The sequence below is a fragment of the Eleutherodactylus coqui genome, chromosome 11 (genome assembly GCF_035609145.1).
Source record: "Eleutherodactylus coqui strain aEleCoq1 chromosome 11, aEleCoq1.hap1, whole genome shotgun sequence".
NCBI lineage: Eukaryota > Metazoa > Chordata > Amphibia > Anura > Eleutherodactylidae > Eleutherodactylus > Eleutherodactylus coqui.
The window spans coordinates 122,668,769-122,681,326 of NC_089847.1; the positions used below are offsets into that span (position 1 = coordinate 122,668,769).

Here is a 12,558-nt window from a genome sequence, read left to right on the forward strand (position 1 = left end):
AGGGGCAAATAAAGTATAGACAGTTAGTTATTTTAACGCACTGTGCATCAACTTACACTTTGCTTCTCCTGTACCAACTTCTGCTACTGTCCAAGATCATGTCCTACTTTTTGGGCGATATCACTCGTTCTTTTCTATGAGAGTAGAAAAAAGATCACACTCGCATGCAAGCACAATTTTTAATTTGCATATTGAAACAACATGCGAGTTTCATTCAAAACGCATCACAATCGCAGGGAAAATCTCATTAGTTAGCATGATATCGGTCCAAGTTTCTCCTAAGACATGATTGCAGGCTCCGACTACTTAGGGTTCATGTAGTCTGTTACCATGGAGACACATAGCTCTGTCTTGGATCTGTATGCGCAAAATGTATTTTAAGTTGCTTAATTGTCATTTTTACCTTGCATTGGAGCTAGAAGAATTAATGTTTTTGAAGGTGGGCGTACATGCCAACCAGCCTGGTGCTCTCTGATCGGATGCATCGCTTATTGCCTAGTGTGTTTGCAAAGAGCAGGCAGAAAGCAGACCCATCCATGTAAATGAAGTCGCAGGCATCTGCCTGCCTACTCCTCTTATGTTAGGTGCTAGCCGGGTCTATAAGGAAGGCTTCAGACCACTACTCGGGTGTAGCTATAGGGGGTGCAGAGGTAGCAGTCACTACTGGGCCCTGGAGCATTAGGTGGCCCAAATATCATATAAGAAAACACCTATATTATTAATGGCACATGGATGGCTGGGAACAATGTTACAGATTTTGCATTGCGGCTCCCTACATTTAGCCTCTTTTAGACCTCATGTCCACGGGGAAAAGAAGAATTAAAATCCGCAGCGTTTCTCCCGCACGTGGATCCGCGCCCCATAGGGATGCATTGGACACCCGCAGGTAGTTAAATACCTGCGGATGTCATTTTCCCCGTCAGGTGCGGATCCGCGTGTGGGAAAAAAAGTGGACATGCTCCATTTTCCTGCGGGTCTCCCACGGGGACGGCTCCCACAGGCTTCTATTGAAGCCTATGGAAGCCGTCTGGATCCGCGGGAGATCCGTACAGGAATTAAACTCACCTGCTCTGGACGATGCGGATCTTCCTTCCTTCGCGTGCGGATCTTCTTTCTTCGGCCCGGCGGATGTGCCCGACGCAGGTGTGCCGAGCACATCCGCCGGGCCGAAGAAAGAAGATCCGGCCGCGAAGGAAGGAAGATCCGCATTGTCCGGAGCAGGTGAGTTTATTCTGATTTTTAGGCCTCATGTCCGCGGGGCAGGAGGAACCCGCTACGGATTCTACATGAAGAATCCGCGGCGGGCCTGATTTTTCCTGTGGACATGAGGCCTTAAGAGACCCAACAATGCGTAGGAACGTTGTGGGGGGCCCGTGAGCCTTTAGCTCGCCTCTGCCACCACTTACCCTGTATGAGCACTGATGATGTCATCGGTTGTCCTATAGACTGATGTGATTGAGTTTAGTTTCCTCTTGGAGATGTGCTTTAACTCTACCATGTCCACATGTAGTAAAAGGCTTTAGCCCACGCAGTGCAGGACGACACATGCCTTACACGTCACTGTGTAAATTGATATTACGGCTCAGCAGGCCAGGAGTAGAGAACGGATAATTCTATGTAAATAAGAAGTTATCACATAGGAGGACGGTCGCGGTGCTCCACTAAGGGGGCCTCCTTACAGTAGCCGACACAAGCGATAATTAACTGGCCTGCCTTTGGCTGTGGGCTGTAGATGTCAGCGGAGATTTCAGGGTCTCCCCGGCTCTTCCTTTCATTTTAAACAAATAGCGCGGTCAGACGATGAAAGCCGCGGGGACTCCATCCGCCGGCTGCAGAGAAGTCGCGCTCCTGGCGCATTCATCTTCATTCTCCTGCTTTGATGCTCCCATCCAGCAGAGACATTTATGGGAGTTTATTTTTCTTCCTTGATACATTTTAGAAAATCCAGCCCAGTTTAATGGATTGCAGCGAGGGAATTGAGATCAGTCCTCAGACGTAATAGGTACAGGCTGACGCGTATTCGCCGGGCATATCGTGGAGTTCAGGAAGCTTTTCTAGATCCTAAAGGGGTTTTATGATAAAAAAAAAAAGTTTAATTGCCGTGTAATAAAAGTTCTTCAATTTTCTAATGTACACGGGAGCCGTTTAACTAATCCTATCCAAGACTCCTAGTAGTACTCACTGTGTATTCGCACTTTCCCAGTCACTATGGCCTATAACCAAATACAACAGGACGGATCAGCGCTCAGGAACGCTTCAAAAAGTAATAAAAATCTTTATTTCTCCAGCAATAAAAGCTGCGCCGTTTCTATTTCTCCAACTGCCCATCTATCTACTATTCTGTCAGTCACTATGGCCTATCCCAGTGTGCAGGAAGCATAGGAAGCTGGGGAGTTTTCACACAACTGAAAATCCCGAAAAAAATAAATAGGTGTGAATGAACCCACTGAAGTGAATGAGCTTTATTCACTGCGTATTACGCGCTTAAAAAAAATATGCCCGTGTGAATGAATCCCAAGACCAGCCATTCTTCAAATATGCCATATTGATCCCAGCACGTTTGTCTGAAGGGGCTTTTACTCGCCTGGTAATCGCTTAGATTCCTGCGATTATCATTCACTGTAAATGCCTGCACCGACTGAAGGAAGTTGTTCACTTCTCGTTCATCATTCATTCACTTAATGCAGGCAGAAAACTGAACAATGGTTGCCTGCTTACTGTGAATGGCGGGTCGGGCAGGAATGATCCGCGGCCCGCTCCACCTCCATTTATGAGCGATGCTCATTCCTGTGTAAAAGCACCTTAACTTTGTACCACCTGTTAGATAGTTTAGTTTATATCCAGTTTTGCACCATCTTGACGCATTTTTGATGCAAAGTTGCATTTAGACCACTCCCCTTATAGCTAAGCCACACCCCTTTTCTTCTAAGCCACGCCTTTTCCTGTTAACCACCAACTTTTTTTAAGCAAGCTGAATTGGAGTCTAATAGTACGTTCACACTCAGCAGAAAATCTGCGTCCAAATCCACATGATTGGTGCGAATCCACAGCAGACTCCGCCCCCTCCTCGTGTAACCGGTAAACTGGCAGAAATCTGAATTTGTAAAACAAAAAAAGAAATTATTTCAGAAAACTCTCTTTTAATTGTTGTTTTTTTTAGGGGCAAGCTGGGTAAAACCAATACTAATTTACACAGCAGTACAGGAGAAGAATGGCTGGCTCTCTGCATAGTTACCCAGATTTGCCGTTCTGGGCCATAGGAAAGCTGAGTGACTGCATTAGTGCGGCTACTATAGAGAACCCTTTCATATGTTACCCCTTTTTCTCCACAGAAAGTCTATGGCCCAAGATCCGAGTTCCTCTGAAGGTGGTGAGGACGGCAGAGAATAAACTAAGTAACCGCTTCTTTCCTTACGATGAAATTGAGACAGAATCGGTCCTCGCCATCGATGATGACATCATCATGTTAACATCAGACGAGCTGCAGTTTGGTTATGAGGTAAGTGAACCCCTGTTAGTTAAAGGGGTTGTCCAGTTACCTCCCCGTAGTAAAATAATAAACTGAGGAGTACTTACCTCTCCGCTGCCGTCAGCTTCCAGCGCTGCAGCTCCATTATAGGGCTGTCTTTTTCTTTGTGACAGCTGATGAAATAGGAGTGCAAGTGACCGCTGCAGCCAATCAGAAACTACAGCATCACCGCTCATTCCCCTGACATCACCGCTCATTCCCCTGACATCACCGCTCATTCCCCTGACATCACCGCTCATTCCCCTGACATCACCGCTCATTCCCCTGACATCACCGCTCATTCCCCTGACATCACCGCTCATTCCCCTGACATCACCGCACACGTCCCGAGTACCATGATGCCAGGAGTTTGAGAACGTGACGCTGCAGCTTCTGATTGGCTGTAGTGGTCACCTGACTTTCTATGATATCAGCTGTCGCAACAAACTGTCGCCAGAGCAGAACTCCTGTGAGCGGCAGAGAGGGAAGTACTCCTCAGTTGACTTTGCTACATGGGGCCTTATTAAAGGGATGTTGTCCGTTAACCGGACAACCCCTTTAATAGAGAGTCTTAAAGGGATGACTACCATGCTATTGATGTGAGTGGAGTTCCCCTTTAAGGCGCTTTATTGTTGAGACAGTAGAAGATGATTGACAGGTAGCGCTGGTCCCTGTCATCTTTGGGTTTGAGGTTTGTTCTCGGCGCCCCCATGAGAATTCGGAGCTGCCAGACTGCCGGGTTCTGTGGGAAATCTGCCCCGCGCAGCCTTCCACACTGTTCCCTTCTGGTTTTTCATTGCTCTTCGGAGACTTTATATCGCTGTTTTCTGGCGCGCTTCCTCTTCATAGATGATGGGACGGATCGGGTTCTGCTGCTTTTGTATTTTTAGCACTTTTAACAAATGTGGATTCTGTGCTTCTATATCGGGAGGGAACAGACAGCGGCTTCTCCGTCTGCAGCATTGATTAAGAGGGTCACTCCCTCCTTTATATGAATTCAGTGGTATGACGGGGGCCAGAAGTAAATCGGTAGCATACCGGCTCATGATTGGCATCGTCACCCTGCAGCACTGGGTCCTGGGTTCAAACCTTCCAAGGTCAGCATCTGTATGGAGCTGTATGCTCTCCCCATCTTTGCATGGTTTCCCCCCCGTACCCCAAGACGATGCACATCAGATCAATTTCCTTCCCGCTGCCTTCTGTTTGGTTATTGCACCTTCATTCATCCTAATCCTCCTGTTTCATACAGTATATAGAAGACAGTGCTATGGTGAAGACTGACCATTACCCAGGCAGAGCTACAAGAAATTAGGACATTTGGGCAGATTTAAAGGGGTATTCTGGACATTTAACAGGTTTTAGTACAGATGGCCTATCCTCAAGATAGGCCATCAGTAGTTGATTGGTGGGGGTCTGCCACTCGGGACCCTCGCTGATCACCTGTTCTCACTGAAACAGGCCGGGGAAACTAGGCAGGGGAAAGTTAGAAGGGGAACCGGCGCTACGGCCGCTTGAATCTCAGGATCGGTCTCGGAGATCGGGTCGCCTCCAATTATATAGTGGTGGCACATTCTAGCAATACGCCATGCTTTTATTAGATGGTGGATAGCCCTTTAAGATGATCTCTATTTAAAAGGGCTGTTATGATAGAAAGTTATCTTTTATCCATAACATAGGGGATAACTTTCAGATGGTGGAGGTCCCAACTGCTGAGAACAAGGCTGCGGCGCTTCCTGAAGTGAGGGCGGCATCAGTCGCACATGCCCACCACATCTCCATTCATTTCAATGGGACTGCTGGAGATAGCTGAGCGCTGGACAACTCCACTATCTATAGCAGTCCCAGGTAAAGGAATGACGTGGTGCTGCGCCCGCCGCTGCCTCGCATCGGGACATGCCAGAGCCGCTTCCTCAGGATCAGCGGGGGTCCCAGCAGTCGCACCCTCATGTATAGAAAGGTTATCCCCTATACTGTGGAAAAAGGATAACTTTCTATCACGGCCCAAGCCTTATGAATGGTAGCGACCAACTGATCACCATACGTCCTGCGTCTGATTACATGTTTATAGCAAAAGTATGACCACCCATGTAATGTCAGGTCCGTGAGAACGGACGCGGCTTCTGCAATCATCGGTTCTAAAAGTACACTTCAGGAGACCACGCCTTGTAAGCAACCCACCATTTTCGGGACCAAGTTCTGTTCCGGGACAGGCGGGGGGTTTTACCTGCAGTTGTTCTTCTCTGGCGGTGTTCTAATCTGACATTTTTTTTTATTTAGTTTTGGCTGTCCTAAGGGGCCGTGCCAATTTTCTATCTAATGCACACAACTCTCTTATTAGCCAATGCTGATCATGTGAGCGTCTCTGGCCAATCAGAGAGCAGGTATAGTGCATTAGTTTTCTAACACTACCAGTGCATTGTGGGGATTATGAAGAATTGCGTTGGCCATCTTGGACGGCTGAAAAAGGGAACTGGAACCGGCGAATCGGAGGGAGGGCAGAGAAGAACTGCAGGTAATATACCTCCTCCCTCTCCTGTGCTTAGACAGAATTTTGTCCCAGGGCCAGACGGCCACTTGCTTTAGCTACCACTAATGACGCTGCCCCTACAAGGTTATCACCCAGCTTTCCAAAAGCCCTGCACGGCATATAAACGTGTATTGCCATGTGTTCCCATTTTTTAATGTTTGCTGGAATATTCCGTGACGTTCTGACTGGTGGCGGTTCGACCTCTGGTGCCGCTGCGAGACCAAAGGGGTCACGTTTCTCTTTACAGGTGAGAGTCAGGAGCCTCGCTGTGCAAGGAAACACTTTAACTCTTTCAAGACCAGAGGGGTTTTTTTTCTTAATGAATATATTATGAAATTGCCCCAGGAATACTCCGGGTTATATAAACACCATTCTAATTGCCAAAGCAAAAAATATCCCGTAGGTGATATCCCCTAAAATATCATCTAAATACTTCATTATTCAAAAAGGCAACATCGAATGATATTTAAAATAACGGGGCAAATGGTGATCGGAACGAAATGTGACCGCAGTCATCGGTTAGTGTCGTGTGTGTAATTGTGTAGACATGGCCAACTTCAAAAAGCCATTGATGAAATTAATAAGTCAGCACCACCAAAACCCTATTAAAGTCCAACGTCTAGCACCCCATGGCTATTGGTTAGATTTTAATAGGGTTTTGGTGGTGCTGTATGACTTAAGTTCTTTTTTTTAATTTTATCATCGATTGGTCCGTATGAGGGCTTGTTTTTTGCATGGTGGGCTGTAGTTTTATTAGAACCATTTCGGGCTACATACAGCTTTTTGATCACTTTTATTCAAATTCTTTGCAAGCTGGGGGAAGCAAACCTACCCCCCCCCCCCCCAAACAAAAACAAAAAACTGATTTTCGGCATTCTGTACTATTTGTTATCGCTGTTCACCATGGGGGATGATTAGTGTGATATTTTTATGACATGGGCTTTTAGAATGTGTGGGCTTTTTTACATTGTTTAGATTTTTTAGTAGGATTTGTTATATATATATAATTTTTTTTTTTTCCTTTCCTGGTTAAAAAAATGTATTCATCCTTTGTAATGTTTCTATTTACTCTCGTTAGGGGACTTAAACTTGCAATCCTTTGATTTCCTGTCTTTTATACTGCAGTCCTTGAATATAGCGATTTTGGATGAGTTTGCCTATGAAGTCTTGACTGGCATTCATGCATGGAAGCCCTGGAACCGCTAGGCTCTGGACTATCATGTAGCCTATTGTAGGGGTGATGGGGTGCTGGAAGAAGACCCCCCCCCCCCCCCCCTCATTCCAGCTAACTGTTTAAACGTGTGGTCAACTTGGCCCGCAGCATCTAAATAGTTAAATATTAGTTAACGGCTATCAAAAAGAGCTGATAGCCGCCGGGTATAAAGCGAACTCTGCTCCCGAGCCCGATCCATGCCGCCGTCGTGAGCACACAACGTGGATCTGCCGTCAACATTAAAGCAGTCGCAGCTCGGCCGGACCTATAGATACTGTATGCAATCCCTGTCTTTGGTGGGAAAACCCTTTTACGTCCCATTTTTGGCAGGCCATTGTCTAGGTCATTGCTTGTAGTGCAATTCCATAATATAATAAAGACTCCAATCGCTCGGCTTCACTAAGCAGAATTCTTTTCAGGCTGGCTGTATAACGTACGGGCAGAGGGATGTGGCGGCACACGGGCATGTCTCTTTAATACGGAGAGGCGGTGGCGGTAGAGCCGGGGTCATCTGTCATAAACTTGTCCTGCTCAGTAGCTCATTAACTGCTCAGGCCCGATTTGAGGAGAACATTTGTAATTTCGTTGACTGTTCTCTCATTCTTCATTAAGGAGAATCGTCTGACCCTTTCTTCCCCCTCCCCGAGCCTGTAAATCAGCCCCATTTAATGCGGTCAGTAGCATGTTTAACATTTCGGGGTGCTACTAATGATCACCCAGCCTGTTCTCATTTTCCTGTAGTTTTGATCCCCTTGTCAGCGGTCAAGTTATGGATGAAGTGACGGAGATGGAAGGTCTGATTGTATCCAGCTGCTGACTTCGGGGGTGACATGTCTGTCTGCAACAGCGTTACGGATCTTTCACAACACCCCTCCATACACCCCCCTCCTATTGTGCACATTTTCTCCTGCGAGTCTCAGGGTATTTGCCGGGGATCTGCGTGTCCAGCAGATCGACGTCTCTAACTCTTCTCTTATATTTCATCCATGTGTGACGCAAATCAGAGGAGAGCGTTCACCGGGGGGCCGGGGGGCCTGAGTAATGCATAGGTGCGCTGCGGGGTGTCATGGCTGAAGCAACTTATTACTATGTTAGTTATTAAAGGGCACCATACATGTTAATGATAGTTACTGCTGAATGCTGGTAAGGATTTATCAGTCATCGGCCTCTTCCAATAGTTAAACCGTCGGCATCATTTCTTTATGGGTGAATTCCGGAGCTATTAAAGGGGTTTCTGAGACATTAAAATGTGTTAAAGGGGTTGTATGAGGATCATACGTTATCTCCTATTAACAGGGTAGGAGATAGTGGTGAGACCCCCAAGGTCAGCAAGCTAAGACCCCTGCCTATCTTGAGAAATGGGACTCTCGTGTCCCCTTCGCTTGTGGGAATGAAGGAAATCCCAGAGTACTTGCGGCTCGGGTATCTCTGCAGCCCCATATGAAGTGTCAGCACACTTGCCCAACCAGCGCTTCATTCAATCTCCTCCGCAGGCGTTTTTCCAGTTTTTAATGCTGCATTTTCAACGCAGTGCTGAACGCTGTCATTAACTTCAACGAGGCTTCTCAGACGTGCGCTAAAACGCTGCGTTTTTCAAGCGCTGTCTGTTCTATTTTCTGCGTATTAAAATACTATGCTTTGCCCATTGACTATAATGGGGTGCGGTTTCAGCGCTGCAGTAGACTGTGGTTACCCCATTTTTTGCTGTTTTTTCAGTTCCGGCATGAACAGCTTGCTTGACTGCGTTTATAACGGTGCTGAAAACGCAGTAATCGCTGCATTAAAAGGCGCAGTATTTTTACAAGCGCCCGTGTTAGAGCGGCCTCACTGCTGGGGGCGCAGTAAAACTGCAGCAAAGAGGATGGGGACACGGGAAACCCGTTCTCGGGGTTGGTGAGGGTCTCACATTGACACTGAGACTGATCAGAAAGTTTTGCCCTGTGGATGGGGGATGACTAGTGGTCCTGGTCTAACCCTTTTTAAGGGGTTTACTGGGACGCAAAGAAAAGACCAACCCTTTTACGTATCGCTACAAAAGCGACTGTACTTAGCGACCCTCCCCTGGCGATCTAGCGCTGCAGCCTGACCAGTGTTTGTTTAAAAAAGGATCCCCACTGACCGCGGCAGCCAATCAGAGGCCGGAGTGGTCAGGTGGTGTTCCCCTGGCATCATGCCAGGAGAATGGCATCTGACCACCGCGGCCTCTGATTGGCTGCAGCAGTCAAGTTGTATTCGTTCCTACACAAACCCCGGGAGAACCGCAGGGCTGCAGCGCTCGGTGGCCGCGGACGGGTAAGTACCGCTGCTTTGTTACTTTAGCACATTTGCAGTTATATTTAACCCTTTCCAATCCACTGTCTGACGTCTAAGGACATTCTGATTGAAGGCTGTACAGCTCTGATGTCGGAAGACGACCGGCAGGGTATTCTTACTGTAGATTACTGGCTGCTCTGTTGTCAGGGGGCCAATCCACCATGTCACATACCGCAGTACTGGCTCTAGCCAGCAGATGGCGCCATTGTATAATGGCAGCAAGAGAGAGCCCCCAAGGAAACCCTGAATCCAAAATTGGATTGCAAAGGGTTAATGGTCATCTGACAACTGGATGACCTGTCCTCAAGATAGGTCATCAATAGTTAATCAGCGGAGGTCCGCTGTTCAGGACCCTCGGCAATCTGCTGTTATCGGACGTACTGTCACTATGGGTGGAGCCAGAGGCTGACGGCTTCATCCACATTACAGCGGCCCAGGTTAGTATATTGCATTGCATTCAGTGGGAACTGCATCGACAGTAGCAAACTGGGTGCTGCAATGAGGACTCCGGCTCCGTCCAGCCGGCCCGATAATCGCTGAACACCGGGGGTCCTGAGCGACGGATCCTCCCTGATCAACTATTCATGACCTATCCTGAGTACAGGTCATGAATAATTCAGTCCCAGACAACCTCTTTAATTGCACAGAAGTCGCTCCGCAAACAGTCATTGGGCCTAGTCCTCCCCAATCATCGCTGAATTCTTCCTTCGTACTGATGAGCGGTGTTTTTTTTTTTTTCCAGGTATGGCGGGAGTTTCCTGATCGATTGGTTGGATACCCGGGACGGCTTCACTTATGGGACCACGAGATGAACAAGTGGAAGTACGAGTCCGAATGGACCAATGAGGTGTCGATGGTACTGACTGGAGCTGCGTTCTATCATAAGGTAACAGACAGTTCGTCATCCACCTAAACCTTACTTTCTGACCTCCTACCCTAGTTAGAGGGGCTGCAGAGGTAGCAGTAGTGATCCAAGGCCGTATTTCTGGCTGCCGCCTGACATCCCCTATTATTGTCGTATAATGTATGTCTCAACCTACAAATTCTAATCTTCAAGCTCCTTTAATTCTGCGCATCATCCCGTGTTGCTGCCATACTAATATATATATATATTTTTCCCTTGCTGGCAGTATTTTAATTACTTGTACACGTACAAGATGCCTGGAGACATCAAGAACTGGGTGGATGCACATATGAATTGTGAAGACATCGCTATGAATTTCTTGGTCGCCAATGTAACGGGGAAAGCTCCTATCAAGGTAACGCGGTCTGTAACTCGCCACCATTTGCCAGTGAAGTGGTTATAGATCGGAGTGGCAAATTTAGGGAAGTGCCCCAGCGTTGCCCCATGTACAGTTTTCTTTCTTTAAGGGGTTGTATAAGAAAAGCTAAAATATCCAGATTATCTAGAAAAAGGCACCCCTGTGCTCTGCGAGCCGTGACTGGTATTGCAACGTGCCCTTTTAGATGAGTATTGTAGTACCAAACACAGCCTATGGATAAGAGTGGCGCTATTTCAAAAAAGAGTTCAGTGAATCTCCCTCAGACTTTTTAAAGGGGTTTTCCAAGTTATTTATTGCCCCAAACTATGTAAAATAAATAAATACTCCCCACTGACGCCGCGGCATGGGACAGGTGACGTCGCCAGGTGAGAAGACCCTGTGATGTTCTGTAAAGCTGTCATGTGGGCTTCTAATGTAGAAGCCCCAGCAGGTTTACGGGAAGTCATCAGTGACGTCGGGCCTTCTCTCAGCCGCAGTGATTCCGCACGGATACGTGGCCACTGGAAAGATTTCGCACTCCAACAATGTAAAGACAACTGAACATGATGAACGGTCGGCTAATGCTAATTGGTTTGGGTCCAACGAATTTCCCCAGTGAACCACTTTTATGACATGGTTGCTCCTCGTTGTAGCATTACCCCAAAAAACATGTCCATCTTTGCATCCGTCTCCCGATTGGTGTGTTCACATTAGCCGACCGCCCGCCATGTTCAGTTGCCTTTACATTGTTGGAGCGCGAGATCTTTCCAGTGGCCAAGTATCCGAGCGGAATCACTGGGCACCCTATATAGAAGGCCATCTGTCTACGCTGGGACAGCTGACGAGAGGAATGTTAATTAAAAATTTCACCCCGCGCGAATGTTAATTTAAAAGTGATCTTGCAATCATCTTCTCCAATCCCCGGAATTACCGGGGGTATCTCGCTGGTATCAGCCACTCTTTGATCCTGAGCCCTTCACACATACATTTCCCATGGTGTCATCAGCGCCCAGATCAGGTGCTGTGATGGCATCTCCTCCGCTTGTAAACGGCGCGGTAGGTTGGTAACCCTGAGTTCCTGCCAGCTCCGGCCGTCTATCTCTCCCAGGGATTACCCTCTTCTGGTGAGAAGGAGGGGGCCGCAGCTCATCTGCTGTGTCGGCTGAAGGTTACAGAGAAGCCACAGACGGCTCAGAAAACTCCACGAGAGCAAATGATGTTTACACAGGGACCTTGGCGGTGCAAGAAGTCATTAAAAGGGAATTAAAGGGCTTGTCATCACCAGGTCTTTCTTGGAGGGGGGATGCAAATCCTGTGATCTGTTTTCATTGGGTCTTGGGCTTAGCACTGCACTGCGAGAAAATGTCCTGTTCTCTGTGATCAATATGCACATTCTGATGGCCTCCCCTCTTCATCTCCTATAGGTGACGCCTCGCAAAAAGTTTAAGTGCCCTGAGTGCACCGCCATCGATGGACTGTCATTGGATCAGACGCATATGGTGGAAAGGTAAGTGGCCCTGTATCATTGCAGGATGACGGTCTCATAAATCCATCAATTCACTCACTTAGGACCATTAGGTGCTATGTGATCAACCAGTAGGGGGCCCCATTCTGATCCTTGTGTTGAGGCCCCCCTTTGATTTTTGCTCTCCCCATGTTGTATTTGTATTTTGCTGCTATGCTACGCTTAATCTGTCCTTGATGTCATTGTGTAGCTGCGTACCCTTTGCACTGA

At 47.5% G+C, this 12,558-nt stretch overlaps 1 protein-coding gene across 2 annotated transcripts in view; it reads left to right on the plus strand.

Annotated features, from left to right (window-relative positions):
• EXT2 (exostosin glycosyltransferase 2) overlaps positions 1–12,558 on the plus strand; it is a 93,762-nt gene that overhangs the window by 68,803 nt on the left and 12,401 nt on the right. For both annotated transcript variants that reach the window (XM_066583468.1, XM_066583467.1), the window contains exons 10-13: positions 3,333–3,499; positions 10,304–10,447; positions 10,692–10,820; positions 12,248–12,330. In XM_066583468.1, the coding sequence (XP_066439565.1) occupies positions 3,333–3,499; positions 10,304–10,447; positions 10,692–10,820; positions 12,248–12,330 (523 nt within the window). The remainder of the gene's footprint in view (positions 1–3,332; positions 3,500–10,303; positions 10,448–10,691; positions 10,821–12,247; positions 12,331–12,558) is intronic.